Source organism: Sceloporus occidentalis, unplaced genomic scaffold (assembly GCF_023333645.1).
Source record: "Sceloporus occidentalis isolate IW3139 unplaced genomic scaffold, rSceOcc1.0.p SCAF_7, whole genome shotgun sequence".
Lineage (NCBI taxonomy): Eukaryota > Metazoa > Chordata > Lepidosauria > Squamata > Phrynosomatidae > Sceloporus > Sceloporus occidentalis.
This window is the reverse complement of record NW_028316987.1, coordinates 9,912,663-9,934,688: the sequence shown is the minus strand read 5'-3', so window position 1 is coordinate 9,934,688 and position 22,026 is coordinate 9,912,663. Positions and strand designations below refer to the sequence as shown.

General features: G+C 39.5%; 1 protein-coding gene across 3 annotated transcripts in view; it reads right to left on the bottom strand.

The window, feature by feature from the left end:
• Positions 1–9,266: 9,266 nt before the first annotated feature.
• LOC149309154 (SWI/SNF-related matrix-associated actin-dependent regulator of chromatin subfamily E member 1) overlaps positions 9,267–22,026 on the bottom strand; it is a 32,042-nt gene continuing 19,282 nt past the window's right edge. For all 3 annotated transcript variants that reach the window (XM_089531863.1, XM_089531864.1, XM_089531865.1), the window contains 4 exons: positions 16,800–16,972; positions 14,979–15,080; positions 12,841–13,051; positions 9,267–10,789 (listed from right to left, as the gene is read on the bottom strand). In XM_089531863.1, coding sequence (XP_089387989.1) covers positions 10,578–10,789; positions 12,841–13,051; positions 14,979–15,080; positions 16,800–16,972 — 698 coding nt within the window. In that variant the 3' untranslated portion in view covers positions 9,267–10,577. The remainder of the gene's footprint in view (positions 10,790–12,840; positions 13,052–14,978; positions 15,081–16,799; positions 16,973–22,026) is intronic.

Below are 22,026 nucleotides of genomic sequence, written 5' to 3'. Positions count from 1 at the left end.
TGTGATGCATTTTTGAATACATAAGTTAAAGCAGTTATTGTGTGCCTAGTTCATTTTTTACTTATGGCGACCCTAAAGTGAACCTAGCATAGGGTTTTCTTGGCAAGTTTCTGCAGAGGAAGTTTGCTATTGCCATCCTCTGAGGCTGAGAGAGTGTGACTTGGCCAAGGTCACCCAGTAGGATTTTATGCTCATGACAAACCTTCTCTCAGAAAACCCCATGATAGGGTTAGGGCCTTAGGGTTGCCATAATTTGGAAATAACTTGAAGTCACACAACAAGAGTGAACAATAATAATAATAATAATAATAATAATAATACAAATATTGCAATTTAAATTTTTCTCCTTCTATCCCTCCCTGCTCCCCTTTCCTCCCCAAATCATGAACCCATAAACCCTGTCCCTGTGAATCATCATACATATTAATTGTCTTTCAAATTATTACATGCTATTTATATGATAGTCATAATGTTCAGTACTCATTTTGCTAGAACTTCTCTTGATTCAAAGGAGATTTTGGGACAGACCTTATAACAGGCAAAAACTGTTGCTAATTTAGCTGTGCAATAGTACAGGCAGGGTTTCAGACTGTAGGAATATCAGCATGTACAAGAGGAAAAAACACCACATGCACTAAGGCCAGTGCAAATGGCTAGCCCACTTATACAGAATTAAATAGGGTTAAAGGATCAGGCCTGTCCCACACAGAGCAGAGGAAGTAGGAGTGCAATATAATGCCATATAATGGAATAACTAGGAGTGAAAAAGGAAACAAAATAAATATATAGAATTCAAAGATATAGCTTTGTTATACCAAGCCCCTCTGGAGAATCTTTGGAAGTTGCAGCAAAAAAATCAATTAAGCCTTATGAAGTATAGAAAACTACAGTTTTAACAGCTGAGCTGGAGATTTGCACAGTTTCTTCTTGCCTGGAGCTGAGTCTCCCAAAACTGGAGAATCTGCATCCTTGTCTCCTGCTGGAGATGAACCCAGAAGACTGAAGACTCAGAGTCAAACTGTGAGAACTGGCAACCCTAGCACAAATGCAGGCAGTTTGTGAAAAGCAAAGATCACAAGTACTTAGCAGCCGTTTCTCCCATTTGCCTCGAGCAACAACACTGGGTCAGACTCACTCATTGGGTCAAGAGCCATACACCTTGAACCTTCTAGTAGGGATGCAGGTAAAGCTTTTCATAGCTCTTCCTAATAGCCAAATTCCTTTCGCACAGGGAAAGGCCTCCTCCTGAGTGTGCATAAAGAAAACTGGAGAGGGTGAAGAGTGTTTATAGGAACAAAATGAGAGAATTTAAAAGTGAGTCAGATTTAATTTACATTTAAATAATATTTTTTTGTGATGGAGCCTTATTGGGAAAGGCTGCACTGGATGCCAATGAAATAGCATCTGCTGTCTTGTGCCAGAGATAAAGTCCAGCTGTCACTAAGCAAAAAATATGCACAAGAGAGCTGGGTCTCCCAGAGCTTATACCTAAGGTTTTCAATGTCTCATGCAGGGTAAAGGAGATATGACTTCTACCTTGTGCTATCTTTTTACCTTTTAACCTCAAACAGAGGGCCCCTTGGCAAGAGCGTGTGATCGAATCTGCAAGTGTGCCTCACTGTAGCCAAAACCCTGCAACGGTACAAAACAAGAAACCACTTCAAAAGGGTTGGTAAATGGGAGTACAAGGTACTGTCAAAATGAAAGCAGAATGAAAGAAGAGAGAAAAAATGCAAAGAAAGTGGGTGGGTGGGAGAGTAAAAGGTGTCAAAATTAGGAGGGTCTAATTGTCACCCTTTTTGATTTTCCAATTGCCTTTGATCAGGGCTCTCACTATGTGGAACTTATATAAAAAAAAATACACAATCCATTGCCCTACCAAAACTCTACCAAATGAGGTGGCCAGCAATGACTGGCCAAACCATTTGTTTGCATACGAATTCTCTGATGAGAGAGCTCCTAATGTATGTTTCACTTTCTAAAAGCAGCCGTGTGGGGTGACAGCTTGGCTTGGAGGACCACGGCGTGGTGAGCAAAGCTTCAAAATGGTATTCCTTTGCAGAGTCGGAAAGAGAGTGTGGAGAGACGTTCTTTAAAGGACCACATGGCTTCAATAGTCCCTTTGCTTACTTTTGTTCCTTATATGCTACACTCCTGTAACAGGAAAGAGCAGAGCTTGGAAACCTTATTCCTAGATCTTATCCCAAGAGAAGGGTGGGATATGAAATAAAGAAGTAAGTACATTTATTTTCTGGATTATTTTCTCCAGGATCATCCAGCCAGCATGGCCTGAGAGGTTCCATGGGAATGGAGAAATGCAGCTGAAGCTAAGAAACGTACTATAAAAATTATTAGTTTTACAGTTACAATTAGTGTTGCCACGTTTCGAAAACTTGGAAACACTAATTGTAACTTTATTTATTTCACATCCCCTTTATTTCATATTTTCGTAGCAATTAGGGACAACTAAAATTCATGACATGTAGGCTTGACCCTCAGAAAGTCAACCTAGCCATCTATTTCTCTGCAAAATTAATATATTGCCCACTTTCAGAAATTACATGATGCATACATTTCAGTCTTTATGAAAGTACCACATCCAGAAATATGGTATTTTTTTAATGTTGCATCTTGATCAATCTGTATAAATGGAAAAGCTTTCCAAACCTTAAATAAGAGTTGTTGTTGTTGTGTGCCTTCAAGTTGTTTTCAACTTATGGTGATCCTAAGGTTTTCTTGGCAAGTTTCAAGTTTCAAATAAAGGACATCTGCCAGCCCTAAACAGGATAAGCTTTCTGGCCTTCAAATAAGGGAAATCCGTTATAATAAGGGACACTGGGCAATTTTGGGAGCCATATTGTAATCATACCTGCGGGTCTCATCTAATATGTCCTGCAGCTTGTGAAGATTTTATAACAGATTGAAATGTGTGACATAGATTAAGGTTTATTCCTAGGGATATTTAAATGGATGATCTGTCAGAACCTGGGACTCAATGAAGCCCAAGCCTACTGTAAATGCTTTTTTAAATTAGAAAAAAAAGTCAATCAATTGCCACTAGATGGGGATGAAGCTATAGTTATGTAAATGTGGTAGCCCAAAGCTCTTGTTTTTAGCGCTCTCTTGTGGATTAGATACAAACTTTAAGTTCTTTGCTGTAATAGTTAAGAAACAAAAATCAAAATAGAGTGCAGTTATTTATTATCTTGCAGGCTTAGGTTCAAAACTGTTTGCCACTTTTGGGTAGAATCAATGGGATTTGTTTAAATGAACCATTCAACAGCTGGTTCTGTAGGTTTACTCCAGGATTAGTACTCCAGGATTTTGGCTAGGAGTGGGAATCGTGAACCCCTCTCAATGTAATTTGGCTGCATCTTCCATCATTCCTCATTACTGTCTATGATATCTAGGGCTTTTGTGGGTTGCAATGCAATATTGCATTGCAATTACCCCTCAGGGGTGATACAATCTCTTTGTTTTCACAGACCCACAGTCAGCAATACAGAAATGGAAGGGCTAGGAGAATCCAAACATTTGCAACTCCTTTTAAATTGTTAGGTTTGCTGCAGGACTCCTGAGTCCCACCATTTTCTGGGATGTTCATGACAATGAGTCTAACTACCTCTAGGTATGTTGCAGACACTGCTACATAGCATTTATTGAGATCCTGGATCAGACAGGCTGCACATAATTTTCTCCTTGTGCAGTAAGTACCATGCCCTTCTCACCATAGCAGCTCAGGCCACAGAGTCCTATTACTTGTTAATGTTGTTGTTGTTGTTGTGTGCCTTCAAGAAACCATGGGGGTTTCTTGGCAAGATTAATCAGAGGGGGTTTGCCATTGCCATCCTCTGAGAGTGAAAGAGTGTGACAGGTTTCCATGGCTGAGCTGGGATTCGAACCCTGGTCTCCAGAGTTATAGTCTAGTGTTCAAGCTACTACACCATACTGCCTCATACTGTTCAAGCTACTACACCATACTTGCCTAACTGCTTTTTAAGAAAGGAATTGGATAAATACGTGGAGAATGGGTCTATTGATGATGGCTGATTATGACCTACAGTAGATACTCGACTATAAGTCTACCTCATATATAAGTCAAAAGCAGGTTTTGAGGCCAAAATTATGGATTTTGATATGACCCGTGGATAAGTCGAGGGTAAAACTTAGCAGCAAGAGGGTAAGAAAAGATATAAAGGATAAAGCAAAGGAAAACAATGCTAAATATATTTAAATATTTTGACAGACGTAACTGTTTATGCTCATAGTTTTTTGTGGATTTTTGGGCTATGTGGCCATGTTCTAGAAGAGTTTATTCCTGACGTTTCGCCAGCATCTGTGACTGGCATCTTCACCTTAAGGGCTGGATGGATGAGCTAGTAGAGGGGGTTGATGCTTCTTTAGGTGCTCTGAGAAGAGATTAAGGTTCAAAACACACTGCGGAAATAATCCAGTTTGAGACCATTTTAACTGCCCTGGCTCAGTGTTAGGGAATCCTGGAAATTGTAGTTTGTTGTGGCACCAGAGCTCTCTGACAGAGAAGGTTAAATATCTCACAAAACTACAGTGCTCAGAGTTCCCTAGCACTAAGCAAGGGCAGTTAAAGCGGTTTTAGACTGTATTATCTCTGCAGTGTGTTTTGGACCTCAGCTCTCACCTTTCACCAGGGCATGCTTCCTTTTTTTTGATAAGAGTTAAAGTACAGTACATACATTGACCTGTGGATGAGTTGACCCAGGTTTTTTGAGTCAAATTTTGACTAAAATTTCTAGACTTATACATGAGTATATACAGTATATAGCCCTATACGGCTCAGGTCCAGATTATCTGAAAAACCACATTTCCCCTTATGATTCTGTGTTTTGAGATCTTCTGGGAAGGCCCTTCTTTCTGTCCCAGCAGCCTGGTTGAGAATATGGGAAAGGGGCTTCTTAGTGGTGTCTCCCAGGTTCCAGAATTCTCTTTGAGGATAGATCAGACTGGCACCCTCCTTGCTATCTTTCTGCAGGCAGGTAAAGAGTTTTGTTTTATTTTGTTTTGACGGGCCTTTGAAGACTGCTTGCTCAAAGGGAAAGGGCCTTGTATAATAGGCTATTATACTGGGATTATGGGTGAAGCACCCCTGTGAATGTAGAAAAACTGCAAAGAAAAAAATACTATTTTTTTTCTAACCTAAGAAAACACTTCTCTAGGAATCTCCAGGTCCTCCAGTGAAACTCAGTGGTCAACATCTGCCAGAGGTTGGTCATAGAATCATGCTGGAGGAGCTACAAATGCCTAGAGAAGTGTTTTCTCTAGGAACTTCTAGGTTGTACAGCAAAACTCTATGATCAACTTCTGGCAAAGTTGTGCTGGAGGACCTAGAGATTCCTAGAGAGAACATATGTCCTGCTTATGGGCTTCCCAGAATGTGTATTTAGAACATAGGAAGGCAAGATGCTGAGCCAAAGATGTTCATTGGGCCCAATAAATTCAAGGCTCATTTTTTGTTCTGCGTTCCTCATGTATGCTTCTGGGATTGCAAAAGATCATGCCTACATGCCTTTCAATCTATCTGATTTAAGGTGTATCCTGCAAAATACCAGTCCACTGATGTGGAATAGGCACCTAAGATGTATGCCAAGCCCAAAGAGCTGGTCCGTGTCTGCGTACAATCATCTTAACCACAGTTACGATAACATCAGCCCATTGTCACCACAAACACTGTTATGACTCATCTGACAGGTTGATCTTCTGTTACTAAGAACTGGGCAACTAACGGCTTAACTGTTCACTTGAAGATTTCATTTATGCCAATTCTTGGTGGTTCAGCATACTCAATTTCACCCCTTTTATTCTGAGAAAATGAACAAAGGCATTATTTCTCCCCGTTGAAGACACACCCTTTTAAGCAAGATGCTCTATTTCTGACGCTAATTACTGTTAATTAAAATTCATTAGGAGAATGAGACACTTGTTGAAAATCGCAGCTGGCTTTGAATGAAGGGAATATAATCCATACATTTTGACACAAACAAGCTGGTTTTGCAATAGATGTACGGAAGACTTTTGAATGTTTTTAAAGGGACAGCTGTTGGGTATCAGGGAACGGTTGTAACACATAACCAAGAGCTACCCATTATAGAAGAGACCAAGTGCAATGGAGTTTGAGTGTTAGAGTATGACTCTGGAGACCAGGGTTCAATTCCTTTACTCAGTCATGAAACCCACTGATCTCAGCTTCAGGGGAAGACAAAGGAAAATCCTTCTGAACAAATCCTGCCAAGAAAACCCCATGATAGGTTTGCCTAAGGATCATCATAAGTCACAAATGACTTGAATGTTCACAGCAACAATAACAACAACGAGTTAAATATATAGATGAGGGGTAGTAAGTAGGGATAATAATGAGGAGTGGACTTTATAAAGAAACAACTTGAAGGCACACAACAACAAGAAACAATCTTTTGTGATTGCAATAGTCTCTGATTAAAAAGCTAGGGTATGTTTTGTGAATTGTTTTATCTTTTCTATGCAGGCGAGGGAATGTCCTTGTAAAATTTGTTAGTGTACACACACACTGGCAAGATTTACACACAGACCAGCAACTCCCCACCCCCAGATCTCTCTGGACACTGTATCTGGTGACTCCAGTGCTGCTTCAACTTGTAATATATTTTAAGATTAATTTTATCCTATTTTTGTAAATTACTCCTGGAAGCCCTATGAAAGTACACTGAAATATTGCGATATTCAAACCTATTGGTTATAATGGGGACACGCTCCTGTGTGTGCTGCGGCGCACGCAACCTGGATGCATGCCCCATTTTGTCCCTCCCTACTAGCCGTCTGTGAAGGGCGAAAACCGCAGATTACAAGTCCGCAAATGGGGAGGGATGAGTCTAGTTTATCTTTTAAACACTCAAGGTGTGCTGAAAATTAGAAGTAGAGCCACCGGCCCATCCCTTCATTTGAATTTTACCGAATTCTCTTACCTTGACTTTCTGCTACCCAAATCTTTTGCCTGGTGGCAAGGAAACCCAGATCATTATGGGGCCCATTGGACACAACGGGTGTAAAGATTACTGGAAGAAGTACTGCAACTGAAATATAAGTGTAACCAATGATAGAACGAGTGCTACAGCCAACATTCTGGGGTACTTATCACATTTAGATATACAACTTTCTGCAAATTCCCATGTGAATAAGAACTTTGATCTTGGTCAACTTAACACAATCAGTTTCAGCTCTAATAACCAGATCAACTGAATGCCAACAGAAACCTGTACATGGGAATGAACACAAGGCGACTACCATTACTTGTACTTTTATCACACCGTCCCCCTGATTTGACACTTTTGGATGAGACTGGCATTATTCAAGAATGCTTCATGAAAGGAAGTTAAAAAAAAACAATTATGAAAATGGTATTCCTTTGGTCTTGGGAATGGGGTGGAGATACAACAGAAACATGCTGGAACAAGACAGTTTGTGCCTTGGGTGGAGAGAATGTAAATGAAAGTTTGATAACATGGATTTAACCTGATTTAAAGCTCCAAGTCCTCCTGGCGTTTCACATAAGAACACACAAGCTCTGAAAGTTACCTCAGGCAATTTTACCGAAAATCATTTTCTCCGCACCCAGCTGCTAAGGAGCAGGTGTGTAAAACTATGATGTTCCCCAGAGGCTCTTAAAATAAAAAGATTAAGGGGTTTCTGTTAAAAATATCTAAAATTAATAAATAACATTTATTTTTTATTCCGCCCCTCTGTGCAATGCAACCGTCCAGTGGTCTACATCCCCAAAAGTAGAGAGTCAGTCTCCTAACCCATGTTCTTCCATATGTTTTGACTTGCAACTACGATCAGCCCCAGTTAGCTGATGAACACGGATGGTGCAAATTATAAGACAAAATATCTGGAATTCAGGAAACCTTGATTCAAGTGTCTATCCAGGAGTAGCTGAGTTGGCTATACAGCAATGTATAATGTCCCTCCCCACAAAACAGCAATACCTTTATTGGGGCAACCAAAATGTACAAAATATCTTGATGTAAGCTTTCCATGCTCCAATGGCTTCTTCATCAGGCAAACATGTTAAAAATCAAACAAGAGAAAGGGGAAAAATGACAAAATTGGAGTCATAGGCCTACATTTTTGTAGGGATAGCTATGTAGGCAGAGACCATTCCTCCTCCTTGGCAATGTGGCCTTTGGGAGACAAACAGTTGTAAAGTCCAGGAGATAAAATTTAAAGTCCATCAGCAATTGGACAAGTGTCAGGTTAAGCCTGGGGAAACACAAGTTTCAAATCTTCACTCTGCCATAAAACTTACTTTGGGACTCAATCATTCTCTTTCTCAGCCTAACCTGCCTCCCAGGTTTGTTTGTATGTATCCATTGGCTGTCGACACATAGTTTGGCAGTTTCAAAAACTATACATTTTTTGACATTTTCCCATCAAAAGCTATGAAAACAGTGTCTGGCAGCGGTCACCCGAATCCAGCAAGGTAAGATCTGCACAGCTGGCCCTCAGTATCCACAGATTCAACCATCCAAGGCTTTAAAATATTCCAAAAATAAATATCCAAAAAGTAAACCTGTTTTGCTTTTGAATTTTGGGGCAATAACACTATTTTCATGGGAATATCAACACTCCCCTTGCAACTGCCAGTTTTGTCCCTGCCACCTTCTTTATGATCTTGATATCTTCTTTGCCAGGTAAGTATGCCCCTTTCCTTTAATAGCCTGAGAATTATTCACATATACAGTTGAAGCAACTGAAGACCACTCAATGAATCAGGTATCTTGACACACAGCCACTTAGGTCAAGTCTTATCGCATAGCAAGTGTGAGCAAATAAAGCCAATTGCAAGAAGCAAATATGGAAAGATAAATGTTTTCATAGGCTTTGGTGGAAAAAATGTCAACAGGAACAGCATACTGCAAAATACGTTTCCAAAACACATGTATTTTAGGCTCAGCCATAATCATGATGCTCATCTGTTTACTACTCAGCCATTTTTTAATGCATTCTAATGCATTTTTAAAATGCAGGTGTGGGAATGTCTTTATCCACTAGGTCAGTGGTTGCTGATCTTTAGTTCTGCCAGACTTCAACTTGCTTGGGATCAGTACATTTTATTAACTGGAAGGACTTTTGCATTTTCTAAAGGGCTCGTGTATTAGATACCTCTTCATAGGAACATAGTGCTTCATAATTCATGAATGCAAACCATTTACAGACCACTACAGTTGTTTCATTTTCTTAAAACATATTCTAGTTTATTACATCAAAAACAAGTTAAGAGACCAAAAAGTTTTTTTTTTAAAAAAGAATGCAACAATAAAACAACCCATTACAAATCTGTAAGACAACAAAGGATTAGGAGACAGACACAAACCTTGGTGTTTTCATTTAGAGTGACTGTATTTATTAATTTTTTAAAATCCTCTGAGGAGATGTCTGTAGAAGGCAACCCTGAAGCAGAATTCTCAGACAGCTTGAGAACCAAAAGAAAACAAGTAATTTTCTGATGATGCAAGGCACCTGTAGAGTTCATTTTAACAGAAAGGGTTGTCTGAAAACAATTTGTATGGTGCTTTCGCACAATATGGGAGGGGAACACTTTGACAAACTTCGAACAATTGCCTTGGATTGTGTTGCACCACACCTTTGCGTCAAATCATTCTGAACAAAGGGATCAAAGAGTGTGGGGTGGGGCAACTCTAAGAAGGATCTCATATTACTTTGAACAGCCCCAAGGTATAACGAAACTGTGTTAAGATTGCATTTCTGGCAGAAATGGCCTGGAGTCATGTGTCCAAAGAGAATTACTCTTTCTGGTGTTTCTGTGAGAGAATGCTACTGCTACTACAGTGATATTTAGCTTACAGCATATGGGTTTTTGTTGCAGAGATGTAAAATTAACATCATCAGTGTCTGCTTTTAAGTGTGAAAGGTGCGTAGTATTTCCAGTAAGGAAGAAGCCTTTCTTTTACAAACCAGGTTTTAAGAAAGTTACTTTTTTGGACTACAACTCCTATAATCTACCAGGAGGCATGGCCTGTAGGGTTTCTAATTCCAGTCCCCAAAAAGTAACTTTTCCAAACACTGTAGAGAATATAGCATGGGAAATTATGGTAACAGCAAAGCAAAAATATATCTAGTGATTATTTTTATCCATTTTTATACCTTTTCATGCTATTCTTTCGATAAATATGTTCTATCGTGACACCCACCCCAAAAAACTACATCTCTGTAACAGTTTTCTGGAAAAGCCATATAAAACAATAAAAGGCAGCAAGCCATATAACAAAACTGTTTATTTGGGAGAGATATGATGCTGTTCTGTATTACAGCAAAATATGAGCTGGGACCTGTTTCTATGTCAGCTAGTCACCCAAAAGGCTTAGCTCATCCCTAGCCATTTCAATCCAGTGGCATCACAAACATTTCTAACAATAAAAATGCCCAATATTTATTTGGTAGTGGAATCATAGAAAACAACAATACCAACAGTGATCAACACTCCACTCTTCTCTGTGATGTTAATTTATTTTAAAAAGAGGGATACATGAAAAGCAGAAGCTATATATTTATTCTTTCTTTTCAATGTCTTCTGCAACTACTGGATCAGCTGGGGGTTCTTCAACCATGGCACTGTTACTTTCTGAGCCAGTGTTGCTGTCACTTGTTCCTTCCTCTGCCATGCTCTCAACTCCTTCTTGTCCACTTTCTTTGTCTTCTGGTGTGGATGTCCCTTCACCATTTTGCTGGTTCTCAATAGGTTCTTCAGGAGGAGGTTCTTCTGCATACAAACATTTCTTTTTGTCAATAAGACTTTTTTTTGGTTATCACATTCCTCAAGCTGACGGGGCAAATGAAGTGTCCAGAGTCTGTTCCTGCCCTGATCGCCGTGGGACTGTGGCAACCACACATGCCCAGCCCTGATCCAAGCCACCACCATGGTCCTGAACCAGCTGCCCAAAAGAAGCAGGTTTTTCCCCGACTCCTTTTTAGCCCTATTTGGCTTGGGGTGGACTCAGACTGGCTTCTGGCTTCTGGCTTCATTTGGGGCATGTGTCACCTAAATGACATGCCCTCAACACAGCTCCACAGCAGACCTTTTGGCCCATCTGTTTGAGGCCACAGTTAACTTAAAATTCTTTAGAAAATTTTCAGACACAGTGGCCTCATCTGCATTGCAGAAATAATGAAGTTTGACATCGCTTTAATTGCCATGGCTCAATGGTATAGAATTCTGAGATTTGTAGTTCTGTGGGATATTTAGCGTTCCATGTCAGAGAGCTCTGATGTCACCACAAAGAACAAATCCTAGAATTCCAAAGCACTGAGCTATGGAAGTTAAAGCAGTGTCAAACTGCATTATTTCTGCAGTGCAGATGAGGCCAATAATAAAATGGAATGGAATTTAAATAATGAACAGCATTAACAGAAGAAAAGGAAAGTAAGATGAACCCATCTGAAATACTTGAGATACAAATTGACTGTACTTTATTCAAGGAGATTCTCCTGTCTGTCATCATCTATATATTTATTTGGTAAACCAGTCTGTCCCTCAAGCAGGACAGGGAAGATGTTCCTGGACTCCTACCATTCCTCACCACAGCCTGGGGGAAATGGGAATCAAAGGTTAACAATATCTACAAAGTCACAGATTCTCCATCCCTATCCTTGAACTTAAACTACTGAATATATAGTACAGCGAGGTCAAGTTCATTCAATTGGCAAGATATTCAGAAACAAATGATACCTCCCTTTCCCTAAACATCAGACATTACCTGTGTTATAATCCATCTGAATTCTCCCTAGCCACTGGCTGTGTAAGCTCCAACCACTTTTTCTGAAATAGGCTTTCACCACACCAGCCACTAGCTGGACTGCTATGGTGCAATAAAATGCTGCTCATATGCATTCTGAAGACTAAGGAAAAGGCTGAGTTGACAGCAAAGAGACAGAAAGGTCTCTGAACTGCTGCTGGAAAGGTATGCAGAAAGTGAGAAGCACCACTTATGAGCTGAAAGAATGAAGAGGGAGGTAATAAATGCAAAGAAGAGAAGTGCTCCTCACTAATATGCACAGCCTTTGTTACTAAATCAAAGAGGAATTCAGTCTTCTTGACACCTTGAAATTTGGAATTACAAATGAATTCACCTTTCCAATGACACAGCTACATACATTATGACTGCAACTTTGTGAAAGATAACATTCTGCATGTAACAGTAATTTTATAATTACTTTTACAATTATTTACATGGATGTGGAGAGTACATGTAACACTGTTCAAGCACTTCTCACCTGTTTCTCATGCATGTTGCCCTGTATGCTATACTGGTTTTTTTTTTAAAGCCCTAAAATAACTATTTAGTTGCTTTTAATTACTACTGAAAAATTGGGGAACTGAAGTTACCTTCCAACAAATGTAACTATAACATCCAATAAACAATTGGGAGGCTTGGAATTACAATGGTAGCAAACTGCTTTTTAAAAGTATGATTACCAAGCTCTGGTTTTACCTCCTGTCAATGAGTAATATCTGATAACAAGTTGCACAAACACCCTTCTAAAGGACAGAAAAAAAATGTAAAAAACAATTCTCCTCTGAAAGAGTCAAGCAAAATTATTTGACATAAACATACAGATATATAGAGAAATAAAATAAAGAATTGAGAAGTCAAAACCTAGAAAGAATGTAACTGAAAAGCCTACAAAATGTGAAGTGCTTTAAAAAAACCCAATTACTAACTCTCTGATAATCTTAGTTATGTGTCCCACTACCCCATTTTCATTGTAGCTATTTAAACAAACATATAGTACTAGTTTCATCAAAAAGTTTACCTGTTTCCATGGGAGTTGACCCCTCTTCTTTCTTCTCCTCTGCCTTGCTAGCAGCTTGCTCTTCTTCAGTACTTGCACTGTTCTGATTGCGTTCTGCTAGCTCCGCTGCTTCTTTCTCCCTTTCCTCCTGCCGCTTACGGGCCTGTTCCTCTGCCTGAGCAATTTCTGCAGCAATCTTCTCCATGTCCACCTCTACCTTCAGGCTGCATAGCTAGTGATGAAAAGAAAAAATGCTCTCATTTATGGATCCAGAGCATTCATTATGTTTCCAACCTTGGCCTCAAGCAGACAGGTGGCTTGAAGTGCCCTCTGGCTACTCCCACCACGAATGTGCCGAGTTGTGTGGGATTGGGGCAACCAGATGCCATGGTCCTGAGGCTGACTGCCATTGCAATCTGCAATGGACCAGCAGCAAGGAGCGCTTCTTTTGGGGCTGGTTTTGGGCTGCCTTAGGTAGTGGCGACACAGCTTCAGCCTGATCTGGGGCGTGCTTCATCTGAACACCACGCCCCCAGATCAGCCTGAAGCCATTTTTGTCCCATTTGTTTCAGACCCCCGTTGCTAACATAAATGCTCATGTAGCACTTTAACTTTCAGCCTTGCACCTCTATCCCATATAATATAAGATGCCTAATCATCTTGGCCTGACTGGACCAGAAATTACCTTTTCTAGCACTCTGCAAAATCCCAGCAAACAACCACCTTAGGTTATTCTTCAGAGGCATGTCAATGGCAGACTCTTCTCCTAGTTCAAGTTATGGAGTTGGCTGAATACTGAAAACAGGAAACTATTCAGCCAGCATCCTTAGTCCACTGGCAACTGATTAGGGATTCTGCTTACTGATTAATTGTTGGGCTTACCATGGAAATGCAATCAAAATTCTTTTGAAAACAAAAGACTGCAGGTTTCTGGTGTCTACATCAAAGCTCAAGGGACACAAAAGCATGCCTAAAGGTTTGCACATGTGTCAATTTTGAAATGATTCAGTGTGGAGGCTCACACAATGGAATACTTCTCTATTTAATTGTTGATTCCTAACATATCTCTCTCCTCCCCTTTCCACTAAAAAAGTACTCAAGATGGATAAAAAATAATAATTAAAAACAGATTAATTAAAACCATCAAAATAAATAAACATTTAAAAAAGTTTAAATGAATGAGTCTTCAGACCCTTCCTAAAAACAGGGAGAATGAGAACATATTACAACTGTTAAGGGAGCACATTCCACAATCTGGAACAAAATAGGAGAAAATCCTTTTCCATGTGATTGGCAAGCATATCTCTGCTTGCCCCATGAAGGAAAAAGAAAGGGAAAAAAGAAAAAAAGAGATGCTGACATACAAGCTACTATGTTAGAGAGACGAGGTATCTGATTCCCTCCCACTTGATATCACATAGATCCTAAATCTAATTGGTAGAATTCAAAGATATAGTTGTGTTAGTCAGCAGAATCATGACGTGGAGAGGTCTTGTAGCACCTTTGAGACTAACTGAAAGAAAGAAATTGGCATCATGAGCTATTGTAGACTTCAGTCTACTTCCTTGTGAGTGTCACCAAATTAATGGCAACCTGGTAAATTAACATCTAGTTGATTTCAGTGATTCAATGGGTCTACTTTAATTGGGATCAGTAACAGCATTTTGGCTTTTCTATTTGGAGAGATATTTTAGTACCTACAATTGCTCCTGAATGTGCATTCTGACATGTTACAGTCCACATACAGGTTTATTATCTTTGTGAGAACTTAAAGGACTACACAGTTTGGTCTATGTTAGACCTATTGTTACTTGTGCCAACTTCTATTCTCCCATTATTCCCTCCCAATCTGTACCCCAGGAGACACATAAATGTTCAAAAGAAACTAATTCTAGACAGGGGCTGAACTATGATAACATGGTTTGCATGTACATGGCTCTAAGCTTGGTCACCTCTTGTATTTCCAGACCAAAAAATATCAGTGTGGACTACTACTATAAAACAGGCACAAGATTGTAATGGGTAATAAGATTTCAACTCTTTCTCCTCTCAGCTCTGCAGTATCACAGATCGAGCCCAACACACACATCATCCCTCCTGATGAGGTCAAAAACTGTCTAAGCCCACAGTATAGGTAGAAAAGCTCTGGAGAACCATACCCTCTTCAGCTCATTGTTAAAGGATTCTGTACTCTCCAAAAACTTCCGCTTCTTGTCTTGATGACGTTCCTCTATCTGCAGGAGTTCAGCTTCTAGTTTCCGCTATGTGTGGAGGGGATATTACAATATAAAGTGAACAAAGAGCTGTAAAAACATGGGAGTTCAAATGTACATGAGAAATACTACTGTATTTGTCAGGGTGGGGATGGCAGATTTGAAGAAAACAATGTACATATCCTTGTTTGAAATACAAGCAGATAATTTCAGAAACAAGACAAGCTGGGCAAATGTTTTTTGACACCAGGCTAAAATACTTCTACACAGGCATTTTAACATTCTCAATGACACTTTTTTTGTAAGAATTATATGAGTTATAACTTGTTTTATTGTGGGAGGCAACAGAAATATGTTTTAAATAAACAAAACATATTTCTATGACAAACATAAATCTATTTTATCCTAGTTTAACTCGCACAACCCCTCTCAAGACAACTGCAAAAAGATGTGTTTGAAGGTACGCTCTGGTTAAAACCCCCCAATTAAAATGCTTTAAGTGTGTTGCACAGCCAAGCACAGCAATTTCTTCTAACAATACATACAACAAAAGAATTATTTTTGGCAATGTACACACATGTCTCAACTACTATACAAATAGGATACACTAAGCTTCTGATCTAAAGACTATAAAGTTATAAAGGCTTTGCATGTGATATTAAAATACATAATTTACTTGTGCTTCAATCACTTGAGCAATAAAAGCTCTATTTTGCAAGCTATCTTAGTATCATGCCCTGGCAGCATTTCCATATGTGCACCAAGAGCAAAGGTAAAGGTACACACTGTTACTATCCCACACGTGTGACCTTCTGCCAAGATTTTGAAGACTTTCGTTTGGGTCAAGTATTTGCTTGTGTGATCCAGTCTACTGGGAATGCAATTTTAATCTGATATATTCTGTGCCTTCAGGTATATCAAAGAGTGCTTAAGATTTTTTTGTTTTTAAATAGGAAATGTAAGATTTAGGCATGGGCAGAGGGGACTTTTTTGTTGATGGTGTCAATATGGTAAAACAATGCAGTTCTGGACCACGAAATAAAACAACTATTGTTTAAAGAGGAAGTTCATCTTGTATGCCATTTGCTTTCTATTCTAAACTATGATGAAAGAATGTTTAGCCCACATATTAAGCAACTAGGGATGTTAACAAAGAAGCAGAAAGATAGGCTCTGTTATTTGCATTTTAATGAAAAGTTCAAGATTGCAGCTCTGTAACAGAGCACAGCATGTGCAGGAATGTTTGAAGAGTCAGTCCACACCTTTTATTGCATTTGATTTCCCAGCAGATACCGTGTGAAGCACTGAATGTTAGCTCTCGCCCACAGCCACCTCAAAAGGGAGATTCAGAGAGCTTTTTGTGGGCAAAAAGATTCATAGGGCTAGCATACATGTTCAGGTACACTAGGTGACTTGGAGGATATTCTAAAGATGCTTTATTAGAAATACACTTAATGTTTATAACAGGGCTTGTGCTTTTTTGCCCTCCTGCATGAACTTTAAAGCCCAGGGGAACAGTGTCAAAGTTTTCTATGTGGCAAGGGCTGCAATGAATGCTGTGAGTTGGGAGGAGTAGAGCAAGAAAAAAAAGCAGTTGGACATGACTTGAAAACCTCGTCAAAGGGGAAACCTTAACCTTTTTCTTAATGGGGACATGTCCAATGGTTCTAAGATATTTATCATACAACATGGGCGTCTACATTATATAGACACATGCCCTATATAAAACCTATTTATGTTTATATTTTTCAGATATGCAAACTTTACCTGGTGAACCATTAAGGACTGGACTTGGCGCTTGAGAACCTGCATCCTAGCTGTGGTGACCACTGATCTGACATCAGGGACTACACTTTCACTCAGGATCTCACTTATTAAGCGGTGGTTTCTCTGGAAACGAGCTGTGGCAGTGTGTTTCATAGAAAACCCATCATCATAATCTGAAACAAAGACATACATAAGTGAATGATAAAGGATTACAAATACAGCTTGCACACTGTTACTACTGCTAAACATTGCAGGTGAGTCTGGACACATAATCTTTCATTCTCAATTACTCTATTTCCCACTTCTTTCTCCCAAAAACATGTCAGATATTCTGAAATCACAAAGAATAGGAAAATAATGAACAATTATTCAAAAATCCTTCAGATTTTCTGAAATCCCAAAGAACAGGAGCATAATAAAGTGTAATACATGCAGTTGTTTAAGATTTGGAGGCTGTCTGTAGGACAGTAAAGGCCTGCTTTCCAGAGCTTGTGAGTGGCTGTTGTTCTCCAGAATTGGTTGCAACTCATTGATGGTACATTAGTCTCAGTGGGGATAAGTAGTCATTCACAACAGGACACATAGCATGGATAGTAATACAGAGACAAGATCCTGCCATAAACCTTGATGCCAATTCTATCTCCACATCTACTGTAAGAGCAGTATTAATAAATAATACGTATTACAGGGTCCAGTTACATCACTCACAACATCAGAGTACATTCACTTGTTCTTCCTCCAATGTGATATACGTTATCTTATGCCCAACTACACTGGAAAAAAGGGACAGTCACTATTTAAGAGGATAAGGAACACAAATCTTGATATTAGAAATGGCAATAACCAAAAACCAACTGCAGATCATTTCAACTTTTCTGGACATACAGTAAGTGATTTACAGACAGTGTTCCTTGAACAAGGAAATTACAAAGGAAGATTAGAAAGAGAAATAGTTGAATTGAATTACAGCACAAATTCCAGTCCATTAGCAGATATGAACAACGACAATAGCTTAATGGCATACTACATATATGAATACAGGAGTTCTTGCTACTGCACCTTTAATGAAAGGAACCTTCTCAAGAGAATTTTGAACTCTGGAAAACTGACTTGGTAAGCAGATTTATTGCCTTTCACATATCACACATCAACACTAACTGTAAAGAACTGAAAGGCCTGATCACCTTACATAGCCCTTTGAAAATTTAGGACAAGTGTTTTGATTTGCATCTTTTTGGATCCTAGTATTTCCTACCCCACTACAACAACTGTAGAAATATGCTTTATGCGTTAGGCTTCAATACCACCTGTTACTGCTTCCAAAGCAGTGAGTGTTCATGCAAAAATAAAAACCAGTTAGTCTTAAAGGTGCTGCCACATTGTTTCCCCCTTTTCTCCCCTTCATTTCCCCTTTTTAAACTGCAAGAGACTAACACGGCTACTTCTTTGAAAATTCATCATTCTATGTTACAGTGTGAAAGAGAAAAATTGAATTGAATAGCTACTTCCTTAAGGGCTCAGATGGAAAACATGTCACCTTCAAGATGTTGCTAAACTGTAGCAACCACTGCTTTTAGTCACTGGTTATGCTGCTAGGAGTGATGGAAGCTATACTGCAACAACATCTTGGGGAGGGGGGGGTACACATTTCCCAAACCATCCGATGATCATCCAGTGAGTTAATGTTTAAACTGAGATTTTAACTGATAATGATCTGGTTTAAAGTTCATAACCACAATATTATTCTAGGTCTCATACCCAACAATTCCTATTTTGAGTATCAATAGACACAGGTGCTCCCCCTTATAAAGTAGTCTTGGATACATTTGCTATTAAATGATGCTAATTACACCACATTCTGATGCATTTTTTCTCAGAAGCAATTTTCACTAGGCTGCATGGTGCTGACTCCTATGTTAGTATATGCAGAACTGTAACACATGAACAGATGAACCCTTGTAAATAAGCCCACAGAACACTAGCCTTTAAAAATGCTCCCAGCCTGCTGGGACTGGCAGTCACACACAGCATGTCCAGCGTTGCCAATTTCCGGGGAATTCCCCAGAATCTGGGGAATTTAATTAATTTCTTTCCGGGGATTTTGACTGAATATTCTGTTAAATATTGGGGAATCCCGGCGATTTTGGTAAAACATTCCGGGGAATATCCTTGAGGCTTGTTGGCAACACTGATCATGTCACCCTCCTCGGACAGTGGATAGCATTTCTATTCTTCTGCCTTGTAGCAGTTTACCTGGTTTCTGAATTGGATGCAGAGGAACGATGGAGTATTTCAAACCTTCTCTGCTGGCCACCCACTCATTCACTCACCTGCATACAATTTCTCGTGCCTCAATTGGATGTAAACTTAAATACAAACTGGATTAACCATATTCATAATGGAAGAGATGTATGATTTCTATAAATTCTGAAACCATGCAAAGACCCAAATTAGGGGTGGGGATCTGAAATTTTTGGGAAAATGTGAATGAACGGCAATACTTACTTTCCTATCAGCCTAAACCTATTTTACTGCTTCTTACTGAAGTAAGATATAGTAGAATGCTTGCTTCATCACTTGGGGCCAAAATAAAGCTGCTTTGGACCACTTTGGAAGTGTGCTGTTTAAATGATGCATGTGTCGTAAGAGGCTGGAGGCCACGCCAAAGCCATGCTCCAGTCCTAAGGACTGGAGCGCAGTTTTGGCACAGCTTCTGGCCTCTTAAGATGCATGTTTCATTTAAATAGCATACCTCCAAAGTGACTTGAAGCAGCTTTATTTTGGCCTGTCTGTTTGGGCCCTTAGTTAGTATGTAAGACTACACTGTCTGGCATATTTCTGACATTTAATAATGTAAAAGCCTTAGTTCTGTATAAGAAATAAAGCCTTTACTTTGTACTAAAAAAAACCCTTAAAACTGCTGAACCCTATGCTGCTTGCTCACATACAGCTATTGTATGTCATTTATGAAGTAGGGGAAAAAATGAAAATATAAACTACACTTTTTAAATTACATAAAATAAAATGTGTTATTTTGGCCAAGAACAGTCTCATGTACTCACAGTCTTAAATTGGCTAACAGTAAATCTGGGGAACAATACTCAAAATTAAAACTGAACATTAAAAACATAAACACTTCAAGAGCATATTATTGTCTCCAGTAACCAAGCCCCTTCTCCATGAACCTCTCATGAAGATGGTAACACCTGCTTGGTGCAGCAAAATTTTTCGTGCATCTTGAATGTAAGTGCTGCTGTGCTCTAACTCTGTAGACTTCCACATACAGTTGGCTCCCTGTATCCCTGAATTCTTTATCCACAGATTCAACTATCCACAGCTTAAAAATATTAACACACACACATGCACACACATTCCAAAAAGCAAACCTTGATTTTGCCACTTTATATAAGGGATACCGTTTAATCACACCATTGTATGTAATGGGACTTAAGCATCAACGGATTTTTGGTATCTACAGGGGGCTCATGGAATACCATGGGCCTACCATACAATGTCCTTTATTCTGAGTAAGTAAAAACCTTGTCTTAAAAAGCATTTACTCATTCCCAAACGAAAAATATTTCACAGAATTCCCCCCCACTCAATTCAGTGTTTCTCATTGTCCCACTTGAAAAAATGTTTCCCTGTCCCCACCTCCAGCCTGATGCTTCCAGGCTTTTTTCAAGGCCTTCAGAACATCTACTTTGTTTGTATGTCATCTACACACCCGTAGATGTGTACATACTAATGTATAGTATGTACAGAAAAAAAATACACAAATTGTTTCAATGACAGCTGGAGAAGCAACCTTTTTCCAGATGAATGCTCATGTGCTGTTGCTGAAAGAAACAATTTTTAAAAAACAAAACAAAAACATAAGCACGGGAAGCCCTCACCCTTTTTTCTGTCATCTCCTGCAGACTATGGCTTTGTGAACCAGACTGCAAACTCACACGTGCCTATTCTCCCTGACCCTGCTGGAACCACCTTAAAACAAGTGGAAGAATGCCAGAGACAGTAAAGCAGCAAAGATACATCACCAAAGTTTTTTTAAAGGTGGTATGATAATATAGATTTGATTTTGAATCTCAATAAAGCTTTATTTTCAGGGGAACCACTCGGAATTTCTAGCCTAGTCTTTCCAACAAATAGGAACATTGGCTCTTACCTGTGATATGTCCATTTCCAGTAGATAAGAGCCCCACATCCTGTAGTTCCCCAAACTACATGGTGTGGGGGTCTTATCTACTGGGAAATCTACAATTATTACAAGTGCTGAACTTCTGATTGCAGAAAGATCTTCCACATCAGCTGTAAATAACAATACACCCACACTGTATCCTTTATGCAGTGAGGAAGAACATCATTTTAAGTCCTATTACTTACATTTTTCTTTTATAGTGAGTACAGCAGACCCACTAATACAAAATATGGGAGGGTCTGTGGTAATTTACCTAATAATAAGGAAAAGACATCCTGCACGGGTTCTACAGTAGCCTTTCCTTAGTGCTGGAGGGGTGAGGCCTGGTAATAAACATAGAAAACAGTGCTAGGATGCCCATAAGAAATGCTAACCTCCCCCGACAAAATATTACATCATAAAATCTGAAAATATCATTGCAATTAAAGCTATTTTGAGAGATACAGAAGTCTGGATTGCCTTGAATAACTTTGAGGGAACAGTGGCATTACTACAATAAAAAGCCCATGATCTGGAAAGGACTCAGGGACAGGGATTTGTTCCTTGTATGGTAGACTATGACATTTGTGCAGGCTAGAAATCAGCAGTCTAGGGCTTCTGATAGTATGGTCAGCCTTCCGTATCAGTATCTAGTCATCTACAGATTAGAGCAGTGATGGCGAACCTATGGCACACATGCCAGAGGTGGCACTCAGAGCCCTCTCTGTGGGCACATGTGCCATCACCCCAGCACAGAATTTGCCAGAGTTTGTTACTAGAAAGCCAGAGGGACACGGCACTTTGCAGTAAATAAGTGGGTTTTGGGTTGCAATTTGGGCACTTGGCCTCTAAAAGGTTCACCATCACTGGATTAGAGCATCCATGGAAGGCCCCACCCCATTATTGTGAATAGCAACATGTGCATGCGGGCACACCAATATGGTCACATGCACGTTGTACATCCATTGAAAATAATGAGATTTGAGGTCCCATACTTTTTATTACCTGGGGGAGGGCTGATAAGGTGGGCTGACAGTAAGAGTTTTA